At 41.3% G+C, this 24,515-nt stretch overlaps 2 protein-coding genes across 15 annotated transcripts in view; one reads left to right on the top strand and one right to left on the bottom strand.

The window, feature by feature from the left end:
• Fam219a (family with sequence similarity 219 member A) overlaps positions 1-11,434 on the bottom strand; it is a 54,531-nt gene extending 43,097 nt beyond the window's left edge. Inside the window, exon 1 of one of the 8 annotated variants that reach the window (XM_005004061.4) lies at positions 11,097-11,434. In XM_005004061.4, coding sequence (XP_005004118.1) covers positions 11,097-11,156 — 60 coding nt within the window. In that variant the 5' untranslated portion in view covers positions 11,157-11,434. Of the gene's footprint in view, positions 1-10,912; positions 11,054-11,096 lie in introns of those variants that run through there. The other 7 variants (XM_063226317.1, XM_013153399.3, XM_013153403.3 and 4 more) reach the window with 7 other exon arrangements.
• Positions 10,308-24,515, top strand: part of Dnai1 (dynein axonemal intermediate chain 1) — a 76,970-nt gene continuing 62,762 nt past the window's right edge. For 3 of the 7 annotated variants that reach the window (XM_063226287.1, XM_013153396.3, XM_003470680.5), the window contains exon 1: positions 11,680-11,937. In XM_063226287.1, coding sequence (XP_063082357.1) covers positions 11,911-11,937 — 27 coding nt within the window. In that variant the 5' untranslated portion in view covers positions 11,680-11,910. Of the gene's footprint in view, positions 10,600-11,559; positions 11,938-24,515 lie in introns of those variants that run through there. The other 4 variants (XM_063226279.1, XM_013153395.3, XM_013153391.3 and 1 more) reach the window with 3 other exon arrangements.

The raw sequence follows: 24,515 nt of genomic DNA, 5'->3' as shown, positions 1-24,515 counted from the left end.
CAGTAAGGTAGGGGGTAGCCATACCAGGACTAAAAGTAAAATAAAAACTGGTTCAAGTATGAAATATATGAATTTATCTCAATAAAGCTGTCAAAAAAAGAGAGCAAATGAGGAAGTAAAATTCTTTTAGAAATATCATCAGAAAAACAGCTTCCACTTTGCATTTAGCATTCACTTTGTTTCTGTATCTCACTAAAGTTTACTAAGACAGCAACATTAGGCTGGGCAAGGTAGTGTATGCCTGTAATCCCAGCACTCGCGAGACAGGCAGGAGGATTGCCACGTGTTTGAGGTTAGCCTATGCTGTATAGGGAGGTCAAGGCCAGCCTGAACAACACAGCAAGATCCTGTGTCAAGGAAAAAAAAAAAAAAAAGAAGAAGAAAAAAAAGTTCTAAAAGAGCAGCATCCCATTAGAGACTAATACAGGCCAAAATGATGTGAGTTATAAAAGGCTTAAAAAGAATAAGGCAGAATATAAATCTAGACTGGATCAGAACACAGACTAATTTCTAAGGCAGAATTTTCCAAAACATTGTGGCAGAATAGAATGTATACAGCTCCCAAAGTGAGGTGCCTATGGAGCCCCTCCCCAGTCCTGTGAAGGAACAATATTCATAATTGTATATTGTAGGACCTGCAGCTCTAAGTCCATAGGAGGCTAGGAGCTTCGTCAACTCCATTACAAGGGTAAAATTAATTAATTTTTTGACAGCTTTATTGAGATAAATTCATATATTTCATACTTGAACCAGTTTTTATTTTACTTTTAGTCCTGGTATGGCTACCCCCATGTGGCTCAGCAGTGGAGCACGTGGTAGTCCCTGGGTTCGATTCCCTGCACAGGGGGAAAGAAAGTAAACTTAATATGGGAACTATTATTTATTTATTTAGTTAGGTATTGGGAATTAAACTCAGGATCTTACGCTTTCCAGGCAGGTGCTATGCTGCTAAACTATATCCCTGGTCCTACCAGTTATTTAAAGCTTATATATATTTAAGTTAACAGCATAGTAAAATATATATAGTTAGGGCAAGAGGTTTAGCTCAGTGGCATACGTGCAAGCCTGGCAAGCACAAGGTCATGAGTTTAATCCCCACTACCAAAAAAAAAAAATAAGCAATATATATATCACTTTACAGTTGATGTGTGATTAATGCAGTAACCACAAATTAGGAAGCAGCCCCCATAGCTGGGGCTGTTTCTGCCTGTGTGTGGCTTCTGGTCACTCTTACACTTCTCGGGGCTAGTGAGCTCATTCAGAGAACAGCCTTCATGGCCGTTAGCCCTCTTATACTTGTACTCTGACCTACATACATCTCCTTTATTAAAAGTCTTAACATTGTCCCTCAATAATCATATCCATCTAATCTTCCACTTGACATCAGAAGAACATATTTGTTGAACTAACTACTAAGAATGTAGCCCAGGAAAAGACTCCTGTGGACTGGTCTGTCTAGGTCCTCTGGGCCTGTCCTAGAGAACTTTCTCATCCTACAGTTCTCTCCAGCAGCCCAGAGTTAACTCAGCTGCCCCAAAGGCCTTTGGATCACATGCCAATTTCTTTTTTTTGTTTCTGCTTTTGTTTTACTATGTGCCAATATCAAACTTCAGACAAGAGCCAGCTTCAGAGCTGGTCCTATTTCTGTCTCCTTCTTCCTTCCTCCCATCCTCAAAGCCAGATTCCCACCAGTCGCCTTAGGTAACAGTGACTTGGGGTCCAACTGAACCATACCTCTTCACTCTTTCAACTGAACCTCTAGATACATGCGTTAGCCTTCCCCTCCTTTCCCACTTCCTCTGGCATCACCTATACCAGTTTTCCCATTGCCTACTGGAAGATACAAAGAAACTAAGCCCAAGAAGCAGTTCCCCTGGTCCCTTTCCAGGTACAAAGCTGCATCTTCCCTTTCAAGGAGAAAAAAGGATCCCAAAAGCTAGTCAGGTTCAAGTGCAAAAGTCTCTACTTTCCATTTCTGCTCACTCTGGGGTAGTCAAGAGCAGCAGAAAGACTCAGCCTGAACTCCTGTTAATATAGAGGCGCCTGCCCTGTGTGGCCTCTGAGTGTTCTCACCCTGAGGCCTCTCACTGGCCCATCTTGCCTTATCTGGAAGGAAGCAGCTCCTAGACATCTATCTTGAGTGCAGCTTTCAGGGTGATCTCAGAAAAGGATGCCAGAATATACACATCTTTCTAGAAGAAATCAGTGAAAAGATTCAGAAACAAAACCATCAATTTGACTGAAAGATGGTAAAGGGCCAGGCAGGCCAGAAACTGTGACATTAAAAGGATTTTATTGGGTTCTGGGAGAACATGGCAGACAGATAGCAGCAGCTACTCAGGCTCTCTGCAAGACCCAGCTTAGAATCCAGGAATGGTGCGGAATGAGGAATGCTAACCAAGAGGAGATATACCCTGCTGACCCAAGAACTAACTGGGCTGAGAGAAACCAACTGGAAATGCAATCCTGGTGCTATAACAGGAACAGATAAAGCCTCAGTGTGGAAGCTGGAGCCCGCACCATTGGAAGCTGCGATTTGGGTTTCCTGCCGCCGCTGCGTCTGAATCAGCTCGGCATGGAGAGAGACGCGCGAAAGCTCTGAGAACGGGAATAAGTGAATGGAGTTGAGAGCTGGACGGATGGGGAGCCGTGCATTGACCTGCGGTGAGTGAGGGAAACTGGGACTCTTCCACGGTCTAGAAGGCTCCAACAGAGGACATTCTGGGACCGGGCAGACTTGCCGGAACAGGGCGCTGTAGTGACTTCAGTCACATATCCCCCTCTCAAGCGGGACTGGTGAGCAGTGCCTAGCCTACGTGATGCTGCTGGCTGAGACCCAGTAGGCTAGCACAACCCAGGTCCCAGCACCTGGAGGTGCACCCTAGTGGTGAAGCCTTAGGTAGGTTGACCTGGAGGGGCACGCCCTGCATAGGCTGCCCTGTCCGTAACTCCCTGGTGCGCTGTGGTGGGCGGAAACACCTAGCCGGCACAATTCAATCGCAATTCAATCAGACTGTGGCCGACAGGGAAGGAAGCTGGGCCTCCTATATACGCTTGCATATATAAGGAACAAAGAATATGGGAAGAGGGAGCAACAAGAAAGGCTCCTAGGCCCCCAATCCCGAGAAACAGGCAATAGCAGATATGGCACCAATAGACATAAAGCGCTATCTCCAGAGCCTCATAGACGAGTTCAGGAATGAAGTTATTAATGACCTGAAGCAAGACATAAGCAGAATAGAGAAATGCTAAGTACCACCCAAGAAAAAGCAGATGGTGGAATGGAAGAACAGAAAAAGAGGGGAGAATTGTTTGATGGAGAAAATAGAGAAAACATAGAATACGTGAAGCAGGTTCAAAGAGATTACCAGGAAACTAAAAACTCTATCAAAAACTGGCATAACAGCTTGAAAGAAACTAAGGATAGATTATCTGAACTGGAGGGCAGATTTGTAATATGGGAGCATGAAATGAAAAACTTCTTAATAATAACAAAGAAACAAACAGCAACAATACAAAGACTAGAAGATGATAAGAGGATCTATAACTTAAGAATTAAGAACATAAAAGAAGAGGTAGGGACACAAACAAATGAACTACAAAAGCTGCTTGCAGAAAAAATCCAGGAGAATTTTCCTAATTTAGCAAAAGGTAAAGATACTCAGATGTATGAAGCATACAGGAACTCAGCCACCTACAACCCAAACAGAGCTACACCCAGGCATATAATAATCAAAATTCCAGAAATCCAATATAAGAACAGAATATTAAAAGCCGTCAGAGACAAGAAACAGATAACTTACAAGGGAACACCCATCAGAATTACAGTAGACTTCTCGGCACAAACCATCAAATCACAAAGAGCGGGGGGAGGGGGAATAATTCAAGCTTTGAAAGATAACCTCCAGCCAAGATTGAGATATCCTGCACAACTATCCCTGGAAATTGATGGAAAAACAAGGTGCTTTCAGGATAAAGAGGAACTAGGGGAATATGCAACCACCAATTCAACTCTACAGAGACTACTACAGGATATTCTAAAAAAGAAAAATACGAAGAATCCAGAAATAGTGGCAGAGAGGCCACAATGAATGGAGCAGAGAACAAAATGAAGAAGACAAACTGACAACTAATGACAGAAAAAGAGCTCAACATAAATGAGGCAGAGAAGGATGATTGGATGATAGGAACAGCTATTTTGGAGAAAATGACATCATAATAGGTAGTGCTGATTTGGTATCATCTTGTTTTGAAGTCCCATAAAGCTTTTGTTCTTCTGTCTCCATAGGTCTTAACATGTTGTATCTTATTTGATTTCATTATATGTGATAGTATAAACAAAAACTTTTATAGACAAGGAGATTATACAGAAACCATAGTTCATTATCTGTTAGTTGATTCTAAATACCCTGTAATACTGTCATTCTCTTGAATGGTTTTACATTCTTTTGATATATTTAATGCTATAGTATACGAAGTTATACTCAAAGATTTCAAGGAAAGAGACAATATGGTAACTACTTGTATGTCGGGATTATCTTGTGGTGAAATACTATTTTGCTTAAATGGTTATGTTTTGATCTGCACTGTTTTGTTGTTATGCCCTCTTTTATCTCAATCTCCATTTTATTATTTACTTTTTTATTTTTATCCTTTTAATTAAGGGAAAAATAAATTAAAAAATAGCAGGATATATTATAGTAACCCACTTTGATTTTCTATTAACTTGATTTAAAGCCCTGTATTGCTCTCATCATCTTGTTTTGACTGATGTTCCTCTATTCTGTTTTGCTTGATAGTACCAGGTTCGAAAGTTTAGGCAACAGCTGTGAAGATAGTGGGATTCATTACGACGCCCATACTGGTTGAGTATTATCTACTTTTGAAGACCTGTAATGTCTCCAATGTTTTGGTTTTGTTGGTTTCGTTCTTTACTGTTTTGTTCAATTTTATTATAACTGATGATATAGGCAATTCTATTTGAGATAGCAGGAGGCATTATGGTAACCATTGTTGATCACCTTGTATTATGTTTTTACATTATCTATTATGTCCACCCTTTTGATTTAACTGATTCTGTTCTGTTAAGTCACATTTGGTTTTACTCTCTTCCAAAAAAAGTAGTAAGAACTGTGGGAGCAATAAAACCCAAAATGTGTAATAGTCATTGTACAAAAGAGAGGAAAAGAAAGTGCTCTAAATGGTATAACTGCATGTATATTTAAGTGTATAAGATAGACAATGATATTACTGAGTTTTGTTGGATCATTGAACAGAACTGTTTGCAGTCTCACTATTTGAATGTCCACTTTTTATGCTTTAATTTTGTAACTTGAACAAATATTTCTAAGATGACAATATGTAATTCATTAACTAGTGATTTCCTACTGTTTATTTTTTTTTCTGAAACTCTGTATAACTTGTACCCTTTTTCTGCTTTTTGTCCTTTTTCTCCTTAAATAAAATTAAAAAAAAAAGAAAAGAAAAAGAAAAGGATTTTATTTTTCCTTTGTCTAAATGTTGCTTAAAGAAAAAAACCAAAACAACAATAACCTACTATGGCTCTTTACTGCCACTACTTTTGCGTTCACTAAAGCAGGTTTCACTGACAGGCAAGCATATTTTTCCGCAGCTGTGGGACCAGTGTGGCTCTTGCCTTTGGTTCTCTAGGACCTCTGGATTCTTCACAACCCGAAGCATGCAGCTTTAGCAGTAGAGCAAAAGCAAAGACTAGGCTTCTCTGCTGTAAGCAGTCTCTGGGACCAAGAAGTACATGAGCCCCCAAATCTACTGAGCTGGTGACAGTCCCTTCATCCAGTGTCCACGCCAGAAACCTGGGTGGGAGTCATCCTTTACTCCCATCTTTCCACCCCACCTCAAAATTCAGTACCTGCTATTACACCTTATTAGTATCTGTGTATCCCCCCTTGCTCCCTGCTTCTGCTTTAGTACAGGCCTTCCATCCTTTGCCAACATTATCACATCTACCTTTGCATCAGTCTTCCTACCTCCAATTTCATTTTTTCTAACCCTTCCTTCACTGCTGGGGTGATGACTTGTATTCAAATTTGATTATGCTAGTCCCTTAATAATGACCTTTAATTCATTCCCAATGTATCCTTTTGTTTCTTCCTCTGTGTCCTTTGTTTACAGTTCTGGCCCTTGCCTCATCTTGCTGGTCCGCCAACTTGTAGTTCCCTGGCAAGAGCCAGTTCAGCCACGCCTCTTCTGTGATGCTTTCCCTAGCCACGTGATGAGAGCCCTTCTCCTCTGCATTTGGCATCACTGGATATGGTTCTCACTTCTCTTGCTGTGTTCACTACACTGTCTCAGTGGGTTCCAGGCTCCAGGAGTCAGATTCTGTGTTACTGAGCTCAGCAGAACATCTACAGAGAGTCTGCTCTCACTGTTTTTTGGATAAGGAGACAAGTGGTAAGGGGCTGAGAGCCTGAGCAAACCTGACCCCCTGTGTGTGACAAAGAAAGATATGTAAAGGGGTTCTGGAAGATACAAAGAGCCCAGAAGGCCAACAAATACTGCTGGGTCATGAGCTGCATGGAGTCACTAGGAGAGTCTACCATTAAACTAAAAAGTCATTGGACTATAAGGAACAACTTAAAGGTGCCTAAACTGTAGAATATATGTGGGTCAATTTTCGCAGTACCTATTTGCTGTATTTATGATGCCTTTTCTGCCACTTTGAGGTGTCACTGTGACCCACTCACTGAATTAACAACCTGATTATCCCTGTCCCTCACCAGCTGAAGGCAGTCTGCAACTCCTTTCCAGGCTCCAGTGATCAAAGGGCAGGGCCTCAGCAGTCCTCATCTTCTCCCCCGGTAGTTCTTTTCCCATGGTAGGTGTCAGTCTTTCTCAAGAAAACCCTCCATCCATCTCCACTACCTTCTGACATGCAGCTGAAAACTTTCCTATCACTATCTGAGCCCATTCTCCTCCTGACTATATCTACCACAGAGATCTAACTTGTTTCTGTAATGTGGAAGCCTTGGGAACTGAGTAGATACAAGTGAAAAACTCATGAACTAAACAGTGAGTTACCAGATAATCTAGCTCGTGAGGCCAGACTAGCATTTCTCTCAGGCATTTCAGAGACATTGTGTGTTGCTTTATACTATTCTTTAAGTAACTGGTCTAGGAGAACACAGGATGTAGGGCGTTGCCCACACAATTAAGTGCTTAGAAGCTCCATTTGCAGCCATTTTTCTTCCCAACTGCAACCCAAGACACACTGTGCAGCTGCACCAGCAGAGTAGAGGGCCAGATAGCCTCTGCCTACTACTCATAGGAACAGCAACCTCAAATCAATCATTTGCTCAGCAGACAGCCTTGAGTAGCTAAGTTTCCTTCAGGCAATAAGATGAATGGCTCAGACAGAAGCAGGCCGTTCCGAAGTTTTTTGGGGACATCTGTTCTTAGACACACTCAGGATTGCCTGTGAGACAGAGAGCAAGAGTGGAGTCCAGGGAACAGGTTGCCAAGAACTTTCTCTTTTTGAAGACAGGAAGAGACCCAAGGGAACTCAGGGGTAGGGCCAGGCTTGGTTCAGCTGCTGATATGCAGCTAGGCCAATTAAATAATGGGTGAGAAGGGGAAAGGATGGAAGCCACTCCTTTGAGGCAAACACCCACCTCCAACAGGAGGCTTCATACAGCTGTGGCAGCAGCAGCAACAGGGCTGGGATCTCTTCCTCTTCCTCTCACTAGCTGAGAGCTAATGCTTAAATTAGCACCTTGAAAACACCCAGTTCTGCTGGCTGTGCCTTCTCACTCCCCTCCTGCCACTCCCCCAGGCCTCCTTTCCAAACTGAGTTTGTCTTTCAAGTAAGAAGGAGAACAGGAACAAAAAAAAAAAAGTACACCCCACCTCATCTTTCTAAGTAAAGAATGATATCTGGGTTCTTTCCACTACCATATGTGTGGAAGGACTATTTGATGTTTAGGTGTCTATCTACACGGCTGGGTTCTGAAAGGAGTAACAGTTCTATTTTTCCTGGAGCCTGAGGAAGCAGCCCCAATTCTGCCCTCAAGGTGGTTAATGCAGAAAGTAAGAGAAATGTTTACTGGACTCACTAACTCTGAGCTCTGGGACGGTGGGGCTATGTCTGTATTACCATGTCCCTAACATCTAGTATAGTATCTGGAAAAGTGTAATGCTCAATAATTATTTGGTAAATTAATTTGCTGAATCAGCAGTGTCAGACTTCATGTGATTCTATAGCAGGGAGAATGAGGAGTTGTTGTTTAAATTCTAAATGGATAGTTTGTCTTCATTTTATAAATGGAAAGACAGTCCAGGGAAGAAAAGATTTCATATAGATCTCTAAAATGAAATGAAATGAAATGAAATAGATCATAGCATAGTTCAAGCCTGTTACTCTATTTTTTATGGTCTGCCCAAATATCCCTAAAGATCCATTCTGCCCTTTCCCTCTATGGTATGTTTCCCGATTCCTTATGCCTCACATGAAAGTTCCTGGGGAAGGGCTGGAGATTTAGCTCAGCGGCATAAGCACCTGCCTTGCAAGCAGGCGATCGTGAGTTCGATCCCTGGTACTGATAAAAATGAAAAAGACAAAAAAAAAAAAAAAAAAAAAAAAAAAACCACAGAAAGTTCCTGGGGAAATGTCACACAAGGTTCTGATGATCTCAATCAAATACAGGACACTTAAAGTCTAGAGACTACAACCTGGGAACAGATGTCAAGAAGTAGGGCAATGTCTAATGGGCCTCAAATAGGGATTAACCATATTACTATATCCACAAAAGTTATTCAACCTCAACAAACTATTGTCTTGCACATAAAGGGTACTTAAGCAACAAGGATCTAAGTCAGATGTAGCGGCATACACCACTAAGCCCGGCAACTCTGAGGGCTGGGGCAGAAGGACTATAAATTTAAAGCCAGCAATTTAGCAAGATTCTGTCTCAAAATAAAAAGGGCTGGGATATAGCTCAGTGGTAGACTCCTTTTCTAGCTAACCAGATACTATCAAATATCTCCTTGCTGTGAATAATTTTGCTACTCCAGGGCCACACAGACCAGAAGCAGCTCATAAGTTTTCTCCCAATATGAATTGCTATTAAGAACTTCAGGCAAGGCTGAGTGTGGTGGTACCAGGATGCTAGGACAGGGGACTGCTGTGAGTTTGAGGTCAGCTTGGGCTACATAGTGTTTTCAAAGCCAGCCTGAACCACATAGCAAGACCATCTCAAAACAAAAAAAACTTCAGGCTATATGACAGGCAGCAGGAACAAGGGAGAGATCCTGGTGGCCCTCTTCTCTTTCCTTGGACAGCTGTTACTTCCCTTCTCAGGAAGCCCAGGCAGGAGACAAAAATCAACTGGCTGCTTCCTTTTCCTAACTTACTTGAACCCTTTTACTCATCCTCTATTTTGGTTCTTGATTAGAAGCTTAGAATTGGACAATCCAGTTTGACAAGTAAGACTGGATAGAGAACCCATTAAGAAAAGTTAGCCTAACCCAGCCCCAAATCCTTCAAGTTCATGGGACAAACTTTTCTCCAGGATTATCTGACTTCCAAATAATTCAGTGGTGATATCAGACAAGGAAAAAGTTCTGCAACATCTCTGTCCTTAGTTTAACATTATACACTTCTGTTAATATTGTTTTCTGTTTTGGCTTCTACAACTAAATAATCACAAAAAGGGAAAAAAGTCACTTATCATTAAGTAGGTGGCCACTAATGATTTTATCATCCCCAAAAGGTGTGGCATATATATGATTATGGGTCCAGGCCAAGGCCCACCTTGGCTACTGCAATGGGCAGATTATTTGCCTTAAAAAGCCACAAAGCACTGTCTGTCAAGGTACTGCCCACCCATGGTTACAACATGTTCCTGGCCACCCTACCTAAAACACAGAGAGGAGTCTTTATAAGAGCCCCAGACTTCAGGATTTGGAGAGCTCAGTTCCAGCTCAGAGCTAAGAACACAGTATTCACACCTTCAGATTAGAGGCCTGCCTTGCCTCCTACTAGCTCCAGCTAGCTCGGAACGCAAGAGGAAAGAGAGTGCATTCAAGGATCATAGCCTGAGCGCTCCCTCCCCATCCCTCTGTACACTAGCCAGCTAGGCCTCTGCACTTCCTACCTAGTTGCCAGGCAGACAAAACTAGTCATGTAGACCCCACTAAGCTCCCTCCCCCCCCCCCCCGCGTTAGCCACCGGGCAGGTCTCCTTTAGGCCTGGCCTTCATAAACCCGAGTCACCCTCCCCTTTCCACCCCCTTGGCGCCGGCATCGATGACATCATTCCTCCCTGACTCAGGGACGGTGGACAGGCGGCAGGATCCGCGCGGGGCAAAGACTCCAAGCATGTAGGCCTAGGATGACAGGGGCTCTTCGGAAATGGTGGGCCCAGGCCGCCCAGCGCAGCCCCACCTCCTCTCTCGTCGGTATCCGAGCGCTCTCATCTGCACCCTTGACGCTCCATCTCGCTGCCGCACACTTTCCTTCCAGGTGCCAATGCCCTTAACCTGGACGCCTGCGTTCCCCTTCGGAGAAGAACGGAATCCCCAGGTCCTACACTGACTCTCTAGTTCCATCGGTCCCCGGCCTCAGGTCTGTGTTCTTGTCCTCATCCAGCGGACTGGCAAGCAGCGCCTCCTCTTCTAAAAGCCTATTTCCAGCCCCTCTCAGCCTGCAGGCTCCTCCGCCCCTCCCCCTCCCTAACCACCATAGGCCTTCAGGGCTAAACGCCTTCCCTCTTCCAGTCCCAGTCCCCGGTGCCTGCAGGCCGTGACAGTCTCTTTGCCATCCTCCTCTATCTGCCTCGACTAGTGGAGTACACCATTGTACCGCCCTCCGTTCCTTCCTACGGCGTTAGGCCTCAGCCGATGGCGCCCTCCGCCCTTCTGGGTCCCCTTGGTCGCACCTTGCGCATCCTCCCACGGTTTTCTCGTCTTGCAAGTCCCCCTTCGGTCATGCGTTTTCAGGGCTGATCCCCATACGAAGGCGCACCTTCTACACGATCCCCACGGCTCTATTCCCTTCCTCCCTCTCTCCCCTCAGGGGGCGCCCCCTCCCGGCCTTGGCCTGCCCGCCGCCCGCCCCCTCACCAGCGGCTGCATCTCCGAGTGCGCGGTGGGCACCTGGAACCGGTCGATCTCCTCCATCATGGTGCCGGCGAGCGGGCGGGCCAGGGGCCGGGCGCGGCCGGGAACGCCGACTGGACCGCGCGGGGCCCCAAGAGCCCGGCGGGTGGTGCAGAGGAGGCTGCCCGGGAAAGATCGGGCGGGCAGGCAGCGAGGCGGATGGACTGGTAGGCTGGGGGCGCGAGATTCGCAGTCAGGCTGAGGCCGACTTGGCTCCGTAGGCTTGCCCTGCGCTACCGCGGCTGTGGCCTGGCAGAGCTGCAGGTCTTGCCTCGCCTCCTCCTCTGCCACCGCCTCCTGTCAGCAGCTCAGCCACTGCGGTGACTCGGCAACTCCACTTCCGGGTCCGGGACACCGCCCGGCTACTGCATTATTCATAAGGAGGCGGGGTCCAGGTGTCCCAGGCCCGCCCACAGGCTGGGGCTCGAAGGCGCGCGACCACTTGACGCGTCCCGCCCCCCAGGGGGCGGGCGGATCCCCTTCGGCTCAGACCCGCCTTCACTCCCCCGCGAGGGCGGAAGACGGTAGCGCCTGCGCCTTGGCTGTCTGTCAGTTGCTAGGTAACCGCGTCAGGGAGGAGTTGATTCTATCCTACAAGATAGAATGGGGACCCACAACGACAGCTGTCCCCAGAGAACCCCTGCAACTGGGAATTGAAGTGGAAGTGAGTGTGGATTTCCTGTGTGTAGTCGAGACAGACAAACTTCTCGTCCTCAAGCAAGAGAGCGTTCCATAGACTTTGCAGGAGTTGAGGTACTCATTCCCTGCTTCTACCGAGATGGCTCCCAAACCGCCTCATAAGCAGGTAATCCTACCTAACCTGACCTCTGGCCTTCTGTTGCCCTCTCCTGCTGATCCCTGATCTTCCTTTCCTTATGTTTTGTTTTGTTTTTTGTGGGACTGGAGACTGAACCTGGGGCCTTCAAAGCAAGCTAGGTTCCCAGTTCTTAAATTTGGAGAAAAGGACCCTCCCATCACTGAGTTGCCGAGGCTAGGCTTGAGTTTTGATCCTGTGCTCATTTTGGTGTGCTTTTTTTTTCTTTTTCTTTTTTTCTTTGGTACCAGAGATTGAACTCACGACCTTGCACTTGCCAGGCAGTCGCTTATGCCCTGAGCTAAATCCCCAGCTGATCCTGTGCTCATATTACAGGTGTGTGCCAATGTCCGGCCTTTCCCTGTGGACCCCTAACTTCTCCCTGTGATCCTTGGTTTGTGCTTCTCAAACTTCTGACTCTGTCCTGCTGTCTCCCTAATCCTTTCCCACTCTTGAATACCCCCAACCCAGTGTTTTTACTTAGCTTTTCTCTCCCCATTTTCCTACCTTCTCTCAGTACTCACTCTACAGACCCACCCTGACCAGTCCATGCACCTTAATATTCCGGTTCCTGCTTCCACCAGTCCCTTCTTCATTGCATTCACATCCTGTCTCAAAGGAATTATTTCTGCAACCCTCTTCTGCCTGCCCAATACTAGACTGAGTGGGCATGCAGGCCTTGCCACTTGGGAGCCCACAGAGTGGGCACAAGGAGAAGGAGTGGATTATGTGCAGGAGTTTGGTTTGGATTTTTTTCTGGAAGACTTATGGAGAGGGAGAGGTCAGGAAGAGAGGAACAGAGAGGCCCTTTTCCCAACCCGACCCCTCATCCTTCATGCTCACCTTTCCTGTGAGCCTCTAGTTTATTTCCATAACTCATTTAACTCTATGGACTTGATGTCCTTGTTGCCACCTGGCCATATGCTATCCTTTCTCCCAGAAAACCCAAAAGTCTCCCAGAAACCCCTGACAACCCACTAAGTGCAGGGTTCTGTTTTCCTCCCAGCATCACCATGGAAAGCAAGGTAGTTGCAGCTTCTTGATGAGTCCTCTGTGGTAATAAAGGGTTGACTCCCTCAGAAATCCTTTTTCTGAATCCTTTATTATTGGCTGGATATTTCCTTTATTATTTGCTAGGCATTTTCTGACACATGGCTGTAATCTTAGCATGTGGGAAGCCGAAGCAGGAGGACCACTGTGTGTTTAAGGCCAGCCTGATCTGCATAACAAGGTCTAGTCTTGAAAAAACGAAACAAAACACAACAAAGAAGTCCTTTATGATTTGCCACTATGAGGCTGATATATTGTTCCTAGTTCTAAAGCAGAGCTTCTGTTTATTTATGTATGTATGTGTCTTTTTTTAATTGGTATTGAGGATCAAACTCAAGACCACACACTTGCAAGGCAGGCGCTTATGCCTCTGAGCTAAATCCCCAACCCTATATATTTGTCTTTTTGAGACAGGGTCTCACTATATAGTTCAGGATGGCTTGAGCTCACTTTGTAGCCCAGGCTGGTCTCAAACTTTCAATGATTCTCCTGCCTCACCCTTCCAAGTGCTGAGATTACAGGTATACGCCACTACACCTGGCTAGAACTTTGATTTACCAATCCTTTATTTTAAATTTTCCACACTCATACCTGAGTGTATCAAGCTTAGGGTTATAGATCATATCTATATCCATGCTTATTATGCCTTTATATAATTTTGGTTTGTCCTCTCCATGTTAATTGGATCCTCTGCTTCTTTGACCTGTTCTTCTGTAGGAGATGAACCTTTTTCTTAAATTTCTGTAGCCATAGGGAGGTGACTTCCTACATGGCCATGCTGTAGTTTTATGTTAAGATGAACGATTTTGAAGCTCATATACTGTTTGGATCTATTGAGCCTTAACACAAAGACAAATTGTTTGTTTGTTTTGCAGTACTGAATTTAACCCAGAGAGCACTTGCCTAGATCTTTTAATCATTAAAATTCTGAGATAGGGTCTTACAAAGTTGCCCAGACTGGCCTTGAACTTGCAGTCCTTCTACTTCAGCCTTCTAAGCTGTTGGGATTACAGGCACGTATCACCATGTGCTACTTGGCAGTTCACTTTCTTTCTTACTTTCTTTCCTTTTTTTTTTTTTTTTTTTTTTTTAACTGGGAATTAAACTCACGACCTCGCGTTTGCCAGGTAGACACTGTACTACTGAACTACATCCCCAGGTTTGTAGTTCATTTTCTTGACATTTTTAAGGTCTGGTTACATGCATACTATTTTAGTTCCATGTTTCAAGATTTTGAAAAAGCTTTACACTTGTGAACCACCACCACAATCAAGATATAGACCACTTCTATTCCAAGGGATTCCCTGGGCCTCAACTCAGTTCTCCTTACCCTCGAAACCCAGGTAACCATCGATCTGCTTTTTTTTTTTAACAATAGATTAACATTTTCTAGCATCTTGCAGTTTGAACAGCAAGCTTGGAGGTGAATTTCTCCAGCCTATTAGGGGAAACGTTAGAGACTAGTTACACTAAGAGCAGAAAGGGTCCACATCAAAGAAGAAGGAGAGACACCTGGACCAATGGACCTTGCCCATCTCAGCGCTCAGCACCATCTCTAGAGGGGAGAGTTACTGTAGTGCAGTGTAAGTGTGTGTAAGTGTGTGTTGGTATGTGGGGTGTAAGAATAGGCTCAGTTGTGTTTATCACCATCTTGTCTCAGTAAAACCCATTTGAGTCAGTGGTAAGTGGGTGTGGTATGATGTAGAGATGTTGAAGAAGTTGTCTTTGTCCCCTGGGAACTCAGTGCAGTAGGGGAGACAGAATACAGGCCTAGGAAGATAAGGAAAATGGGATCCTTGGCTGAACTCAGGAAGGTGTGTTGGTTGAAGCAGCAGAAGGATGCAAGGGGGAGGCAGAAAGGACTCAGATGCTTGTAGCGATGAGGGAAAGTTGAGATTGGGTTTGTTAGGAGGTAGAGAGCAATTGAAATTTGACTTATGTCATTCCACTAATCAGAAATTTTATAGGCCCCTGTTGCTCTCGGGATAAAGTTCCAAGAGTCCAGTTTGCTTGGTATGGCCCACAAGGTCCTCCACTCTCTGGTCATTGCTACTCCTCCCACTTCAGACCTCACTATTGTTCTATGAAAATTCTACAGTCCCTGGACACTGAGCCACTTTGCATTCTGCAGAGTGATAGCTACACCCTCTCCTTCAAGCCTTAGAAACTGCTGGTATCCTGCAATATTTTCAATCTGCTGGTACCTGCTCCACCCCACTCCACTCTAAATCTCTCTTTCATGTCCATCTCTTGTTGATTCTTTGCTGGTTTAGTTTATTTGGAGTTTTTTGTTTGTTTGTTTGTTTGTTTTTTGAGTCAGGATCTTGCTTTGTAGTTCAACTTGGTCCTGAAGTCACTATGTAGCTTGAGCTGGCCTCAAACTCATGGCAGTCTTCCTGATGGCTGAAATCATAGGTGGTGCCACCATGTCTGGCTTCTTGTTCATTCTTAAGATCTCACTTTGGCCTTCATATTCTCCTGTAAGAGAATAGCTCCTTTTCTGCAGGCAGGTCAGAGTGGTAGCCCTACGACACTATCAACTCTCTCATGGCAAGGACCCAATCTGTCTTCTTGTTCTTTGTTGATTCCTCAATACCTAGCATGGTGTCTGGGATATGTTAAATTCTGAGAAAATGAGTTCAACATGAATTCTGAGTGATGAGGATGTTCTTCAGAAATTTTCATATGCATGTGTTTGAGGGACAGGAAGGATGGAACCTAGGATGGAAAGTGATATAAAGGGGCACCTAGTGGGAAGAGATAAAAAGAAAAATGCACTAAGTTAGCTTTTTAAAGTTTTTTTTTATTTTAAAGAGAATAAAATAGAACAAAGCAGATCAGAACAAAACAATACAATCAACACAGGATTTCAAAACAAGACAGCAGGAAATCAACAGTGGTTACCATAATGTCTCATTTTCTTCAAAATAGTTGTTCACATCTTCACACACAATGAATTCAAACAAGACAAAATAGTATAAAACCAAAACAAAGAATGAAAGCATTACAGGCCTTCAAAACCAGACAATAGGAAAATCAATAAAGGCTACCATAATGTCTCTTGTTCTCTTCAAAATATTTGACAATACCTTCACACATATTTAAATTAAATAATACAAAACAGACTAAAGCCAATCAAAATAAAGAATAAAAGCATTATTGGACTTCACAACAAGATGATAGGAAATCAGCAATGGCTACCATAATGTCTTATTTTCTTCAAAGTGTCTGTTCATACCACCGCATGAAATAAAATCAGTTCTTGTAAACTTTTTAGGAGAAGCTCTAGGCATGTATGAGCCGATACGCGTACATCTATCCTTTCTGTATTAGAAGGAAAAACCAAACCAAACCAAACAAATACAAGAAAAGCAAGAAACAAAAGAGACAAATAAATAACAATAATAAAGAGCAATAATGAAGCCCCAAACAATGACAATATAGTCTTTCAAAACAAGGTGATAGGAACATAACCAAGGTTGTTATTTTGCATAGTTATCTTCAAAAGTGTTACTCAGATTACCAGATTTATACATGCAAAATTGATCTAATCCTTTGAATGTTAACCATTTTGTTCCAAGAACTAACAGAATTAGTAGCATAGTCACTTTAGCTATCTTAAGCTAAAAGATATAAATTTGTGTGTGTATATGTACATATATATATATGTTTTTTCTTTTCCCTGAGTTATTTCTTACCCTTTCACAGTATTTATTGAAGATTTTGTATCTTATTTACTCTTTTAGTTTCTTACACTAGGGAGACAATAAGGTGTTTACACATGTGAGTTTGATTTATTTTATTATGAATATGGTTTCAAGTTGCATCCATTTACCTATAAAAAGCCTCAGTGTGATCCTTCTTTATAACTGAGTAGTACTCTGCATCTTTTTTATCCATTCCTCAGCTGATGGGCATTTAGGTTGCTTCCAAGATCTAGCTATTACAAATTGTGTGCTATAAACATGGGTGCACATATATCATTGTGGTATGATGTTTTTAGTTCTGGGAATATGCCCAGAAGTGGAGTAGCTGGAACAAATGGGACTTCCAATCCCAGCTTTTTGAGGAATCCCCAGACTGATCTCCATAGTGCTTGCACCAGTCTACACTCCCACCAACAGTGCAGGAGAGTTCCTTTTTCCCCACAGCCTCTCCAGCATTTGCTATTGGTTGGTGGTTTTCTTGATCCTGGCCATTCTTTCTGGAGCGAGATGGAATCTCAATGTTTTTGTAATTTGCATTTCTCTAATAATCAATGATGCTGAACATTTTTTCATGTATTTATTTGCCATTTGTATTTCTTCAGCTGAGAAATGTATATTCATCTCAGATGCCATTTTTGGATTGGGTCTTTGAATTCCAGGAGTCTGATTTTTGAAAATTCTTTGTATGTTCTCGATAGAAGCCCTATGTCTGCAGGACCGTTGACTAAGATTTTTTCCCAATTTTTGGGTTTTCTTTTGACATGCAAGAACTTTTTAATAGGATGAGATCCCAATTATTGATTCTGGGAAGTATTTCCCATGCAGTTTTTGTTCATGAATTCTCTGCCTACCCCTATGTCTTCAAGATTTCTACCTACTTTGTCTTTCAACAGATTTAGTGTTTCTGTTTTAATATTTAGATTTTGATCCATTTTGACGTTAGTTTATTGCATGGTGATAGGCATGGGTCTAGTTTTTATTTTCAGCATATGGAAAGCCAGTTTTTCTAGCACAACTTATTATAGAGGCTATCTTCCTTCCAGTGAACATGTTTGGAACCTTTGTCAAAAATAAGGTGGCTGAAGGTCTTTGTAGTTGTATCTTCTAATCCATTCCATTGATCTTCAGGTCTCTTTTTATTCCAGCATCATGCTGATTTTATCACAGTAGCTTTGTAGTATAACTTCATGTCAGGAATTGTGATGCTCCCTGACTTGCATTTGTTGCCTAGAATTGCCTTTGCTCTTCTAGGTCTCTCCTGGTTCCCGATGAATTTTAGGAATGATTTCTTTAGATCTGTGAGGTATGCTAATGGTATTTTGATTGGAATTACATTAAATCTGTTTTAACATTTTTTGGAGAATGGCCATTTTCACAATGTTTGTTCTTCCTATCCATGAACAAGGAATGTCTTTCTATTTTCTGAGATACTCTTCAATTTCTTTTTTCAGGATATTGTAATTTTCACTGAATAGATCTTTTACTTCCTTTGGTAGATTGATTCCTTAGTATTTCATTTCTTTGAATGCTATTGTGAAGAATGTGGCTTCTCTTATTTCTGTCTCAGTGAGTTTGTTGTTTGTGTACAGGAGTGCTATTGATTTTTGAGTAATGTATCTAGCTACATTATTAAATTTGATTATTATATATAGGAGACTTTCAATGGAGTTTTGAGGCTCTTCTATGTAGAATATCATGTCATCTGCAAATAGTGATAATTTAACTTCTTTTCTTATCCTTATTCCTTTTATTTCTCTCTTGTCTAATTGCTCTGGCTAATATTTCCAATACTATATTGAATAGGAGTGTTGATAATAGACATCCTTGTCTTGTTCCTAATTTTAGAGTAAAAGCTTTCAGTATTTGACCGTTTAATATGATGCTGGCTGTTGGTTTGTCATAGATGGCTTTTATCAGATTGAGGTAAAGACCATCACTTTAATTTTCTGTAGGGTTCTTATCATGAATGAGTGTTGAACCTCATCAAAAGCTTTTTCTGCATCTATTGAAATGATCATATGATTTTTACCTTTGGCTCTATTGATATGGTGAATTACATTTATTGATTTGCATATGTTGAACCATCTCTGCATTCCTGGGATGAATCCCACTTGGTCATGGTACATGATCTTCTTGCTGATTTGCTGCATTTTGTTTGCCAGTACTTTATTGAGAATTTTTATATCTGTATTCATTAGGTAGACTGGCTTGTAGTTCTCTTTTTTTGGTTGGGTCTTTCTCTGGTTTTGGAATTTGGAATTAGGGTAATATTTGCTTCCTGGAATGAGTTAGGGAGAATTGCTTCCCTTTTAGTTTCAGAAGAGTTTGAGGAGTATTAAAATTAAGTCTTCCTTGAATTTCTTGTAGAATTCAGCGGTAAGTCCATCAGAACCTGGGATTTTCTTTTTTGGTAAGATTTTAATTACATTTTCAATTTCATTAATTGAAATTGGATTATTCAGCACTTTTACATCTTCTTCATCTAGCTTTGGTAATTCATATGCTTCTAGGAATCTGTCCATTTCTTCTATGATATCAAACATGAAAGTAAATGTTTTTGAAGTAGGTGTTGATGATCTTCTGTATTTCCATAGCATATGTAGTGATTTTGCCCTTTTCAATCCTTATTGCTTGAATTTGAGGGTTTTTTTTTTCCTTTTTAAATAAGGCTGGCTAGGGGCTTATCAATTTTATTTATTCTTTCAAAGAACCACTCTTTGATTCATTAATTCTTTGTGTTGTTGTCTTAGTCTCTGTTGCACTAATTTCTGCTCTGATCTTTATAATTTCCTCCCTTCTTTTGGCTTTGGCCTTGACTTGCTCTTCTTTTTCTAGATGTTTGAGGTGAGCATCAGGTTGTTTATTTGTGTTTGTTCTGTTTTCCTGATGTGGGAGTTCACCACAATAAATTTCCCTCTGAGGATTGCTTTACAGTGCATCACACAGGTTCTAATAAGTTGTATTTTATTCTAATTTAATTATAGATTTTTAAAATTTCTTCCTTAATTTCCTCTGTGACCCACTGATTGCTCAGGAGTGTATTAATTTCTACGTGTCCATGGAGTTTTTGCAGTTTCTTTTGTCATTAATTTCTAGTTTCATGGCACTATGATTAGATAATATGCATGAGGTAATTTCAACTCTTTTGCATTTACTTAAGCATATTCTATGGGCTAGTAGATGGTCTATTTTAGTGAACGTCCCATGTGCAGCTGAGAAGAATGTATATTCTGATGTTGTTGGTGGAGCACTCTGTACACATCTGCTGAGTTCATTTGTTCTCAAGTTAGATTCAGTTCTGTTATTTCTTTGCTGATTTTCTGTCCAGTTGATCTGTCCTTTTGTGTCAATAGGGTGTTAAGGTCTCCTGTTCTAATTGTGTTATTGCTTATTTGATTTTTCATTTCTGTTAATATTTGTTTTGTATAGCTGGGTGCTCCCAAATTTGGTGCATATATATTTAAAATTTTTATCTCTTCCTCTTGAAATTTTTCCCTAACTAGTGTATAGTGACCTTCTTTATATCTTTTGATCATTCTTGGTTTGAAGTTCACACTGTCTGCAAAGAGAATAGCCACCCATGCCTTTTTTTTTTTTTTTGTTCCTGTTGAATGGAGTATTGTTTTCCATTCTTTGACTTTTAGTCTATGAATTTCCTTTTAGATTAGATGGATTTCTTGTATACAGTATATGGTCAGATGTTGTTTCTTGATCCATTTTGCCAGTTTGTTTCTTTTAATTGGTGAATTGAAGCCATTTACATTAATGTTTATAACTGATAATGTTTATATCTGATATTTTTGTTGCATTATTTTTCTGCTGTTGATTCTTTCCCTTTCACTTCTGTTCATTGTTTGCCTGGCTTAATGGTTTTTTTTCTGTTGGGGTTCTTGAAGTCATAGTTATTTTTATGTCTTTCTAGAATATCTTTCAGTATTCTTTGCAGAGTTGGTTTGGTGGTCATGAAGTCCTTCAGCTGTTCTTTGTCATGGAAGTATCTTATTTTTCCATCAACTTTTTGTTGTTGTTATTGTTCTGGGGATGGAACTCATAACCTCGCACTTGTCAGGCGGGTGCTTATACCACTGAGCCAAATCCGCGGCCCCTCTCCATCAATTTTGAAAGATAGTTTTGCAGGGTACATCAATCTGGGTTGAAAGTCATTGTCCTTTAGGATTTGAAATACTTCTCTCCATGCTCTTCTTTTTTTAAATTTTATTTAAAGAGAAGAAAAAACAGAAAAAGGGTACAAGTTATACAGAATTTCAGAAAAAATAAACAGTAGGAAATCGCTAGTTAATAGATTATATATTGTCATCTTAGAAATAGTTGTTCAAGTTACAAAATTAAAGCATATAAAGTAGACATTCAAACAGTGAGACTGCAAGCAGTTCTGTTCAATGATCCAACAAAACACAGTAATATGGTTATCTATCTTATACACTTAAATATACATGCGGTTATGTCCTTTAGAGCACTTTCTTTTCCTCTCTTTTGTACAATGACAATTACACATTTTGGGTTTTATTACTCCCACAGTTCTTATTACTTTTTTTTGAAGAGAGTAAAACCAAATGTGATATAACAGAACAGAGTCAGTCAAATCAAAAGGATGGACATAATACATAATGTAAAAACAAAATACAAGGTGATCAACAATGGTTACCATAATGCCTCTTGCTATCTTAAAAAGAATTGCCTATAAAATAGTTATAATAAAGTTGAACAAAACAGTAAAGAATAAAACCAATAAAACCAAAACATTAGAGGACTTCAAAAGAAGATAATAGTCAACCAGAATGGGCATCATAATGATTCTTATTGTCTTTACAATTGTTGCCTATACTTTCGAACTTGGTACTATCAAGCAAAACAGAATAGAGGAAAATCAGTCAAAATAAGATGGTGAGAGCAATACAGGATTTCAAATCAAGTTAATAGGAAATCAAAGTGGGTTACTATAATATATCCTGCTATTTTTATTTATTTTTTGCTTAATTAAAAGGATAAACATGAAAAAGTAAATAATAAAAAAAAGGAGATTGAGATAAAAGAGGGCATAACAACAAAACAGCGCAGGTCAAAACATAACCATATAAGCAAAATAGTGTTTCACCACAAGATATCCCAACATAAAAGTAGTTACCATATTGTCTCTTTTCTTGAAATCTTTGAGTATAACTTTGTATACTGTAGCATCAAACATATCAAGACAATGTAAAGCCATTCAAGAGAATGACAGTATTACAGGATATTTAGAATCAACTAACAGAAAATGAACAGTGGTTTCTGTATAATCTCCTTGTCTATAAAAGTTTTTGTTTATATTATCACATATAATAAAATCCAATAAGATACAACATGTTAAGACCAATGGAGACAAAACAAAAGCTTGATGGGATTTCAAAACAAGATGATATTAAATCAGCACTAGCTATTATGATGTCTTGTTTTCTCCAAAATAGCTGTTCCTACCATTCAACCTTCTCTGCCTCATTTCTGTTGAGCTCTTTTTCTGTCATTAGTTGTCAGTTTGTCTTCTTCATTTCACTTTCTGCTCCATTCATTGTGGCCTCTCTGCCACTGTTTCTGGAATCTTGGTATTTTTCTTTTTTAGAATATCCTGCAGTATTCTCTGTAGAGTTGAATTGGTGGTTGCAAATTCCCCTAATTCCTCTTTATCCTGGAAGCACCTTGTTTTTCCATCCATTTCTAGGGAGAGTTGTACAGGATATCTCAATCTTGGCTGGAGGTTATTATCTTTCAAAGCTTGAATTATTTCCCCCCACGCTCTTCATGATTTGATGGTTTGTGCCGAGAAGTCTGCTGTAATTCTGATGGGTATTCCCTTGTAAGTGATCTGTTTCTTGTCTCTGATGGCTTTTAATATTGTTTTTATATTGTATTTCTGGAATTTTGATTATTATATGCCTGGGTGTAGCTCTGTTTGGGTTGTAGGTGGCTGGGGTCCTGTATGCCTCATACATCTGAGTATCTTTACCTTTTGCTAAATTAGGGAAATTCTCCTGTATTATTTCTGTGAATAGCTTTTGTGTTCATTTGTTTGTGTCCCTATTTCTTCTTTTTATGTTCTTAATTCTTAAGTTGTAGATCCTTTTATCATCTTCTAGCCTTTGTATTATTGCTATTTGTTTCCTTGTTATTTTTAAGAAGTTTTTCATTTCATGCTCCCATATTACAAATCTGTTCAGATAATCTATCCTTAGTTTCTTTCAAGCTGTTATGCCAGTTTTCGATAGAGTTTTTAGTTTCCTGGTAATCTCTTTGAACCTGCTTCACATATTCTATGTTTTCTCTATTTTCTCCATCAAACAATTCTCCCTTTTTTTTCTGTTCTTCCATTCCACCATCTGTTTTTTCTTGGGTGGTGCTTAGCCTTTCTTTAACTATTCTACTTATATCTTGCTTTATTTCATTAAATACTTCACTTTTGAACTTGTCTATGAGGCTTCAGAGATATCACTTTATGTCTATTGGTGCTGTGTCTGATATTGCATGTTTTCTGTCCTCATTCTCCTTTGCATTTACCTTTCCTGGATCAGTGTTCTCAGGATTGGGGACTGAGGACCCTTTCTTGTTGCTCCCTCTTCCCATACTTTTTGTTCCTTCCATACAAGCATATATAGGAGGCCTAGTTTTTTTTTCTCTTTGTCTGTTACAGTTTGTTTGAATCCGCCGGCTAGGTGTTTCCGCCCACTGCAGTGTGCTAGGGAGACACAGACTTGGGTAGCCTCTGCTGGGCCCACCCCTCAAGGTCAACCTACTGAAGGCTTCACTGCTAGGGTGCACCACCAGGTACTGGGACCTGGTTTGGGCTAGCCTACTGGATCTTAGTCCATGGTGTCACTCAGGCCAAGCATTCCCTACCAATCCTGCTTGAGAGGGGAATATGCGACTAAAGTCACTGCAGCATCCTGTTCCAGCTAGTCTGCGCGTCCCAGAATGTCCTTTGTTGGAGCCTCCTAGTCTATGAAAGGGTCCCCGTTCCTCTCACTCACTGCAGGTCAATGCAGGGCTCCTCGCCAGTCCCAGTCTCAACTCCTTTCCCTTCGCTGATTCCCGGTCTCAGAGCTTTTGCCTGTCTCTCTCCCTGCTGTGCTGATTCAGGCACAGCAGCGGCAGCAAGAAATTCAAATTGCAGCTTCCAGAGGTGCGGGTTGCAGCTTCCGTGCTGAGATTTTATCTGTTCCTGTTATAGCACCGGGATTGCATTTCCAGTTGGTTTCTCTCAGCTTAGTTCGTTCTTGGGTTGGCAGGGTATATCTCCCCTTGCTTAGGACTCCTCACACCACATCATTCCTCTGGCAATCTCAGAGAGCCTCCGTGGCTGCTGTTATCTGTCTACCATGTTCTCCTGGAAGTCACTCCATGCTCTTCTTGACTTCATTGTTTGTGTTGAGAAGTCTGCTCTGAATCTGATGGGCCTTCCTTAATAGTTGATCTGTCTCTTCTCTCTAGCAGCTTTTAATATTCTGTTCTTGCGTTGAATTTCTGGGATGTTGATTATTCTATGTCTGGGTGTAGATTTATTTTGGTTATGGCTAAGTGGAGTTCAATATGCTTCACTGATCTGTATATCAGTTTCCTTTCCCATGTTTGGGAAATTTTTGGCTATTCTATAAATAGTCTTGATATCATTTGTGTTGTCACCTTTTTTGTTTACATCTATCAATCTTACATTGTTTTTCTTTGCATTATCTTGCAACTGTTGAATTGTTATTTCCTGATTCCTTGTTATTTTTAAAAGGTCTTTCCTTTCCTGTTCACTAGCTATAATCCTGTCTTCAAGGC

The sequence above is a fragment of the Cavia porcellus genome, unplaced genomic scaffold, assembly GCF_034190915.1.
Source record: "Cavia porcellus strain 051 isolate PalLab524CR breed Dunkin Hartley unplaced genomic scaffold, mCavPor4.1 scaffold_1, whole genome shotgun sequence".
In the NCBI taxonomy this organism is placed as follows: domain Eukaryota; kingdom Metazoa; phylum Chordata; class Mammalia; order Rodentia; family Caviidae; genus Cavia; species Cavia porcellus.
This window is presented reverse-complemented; position numbering and strand designations above follow the sequence as displayed.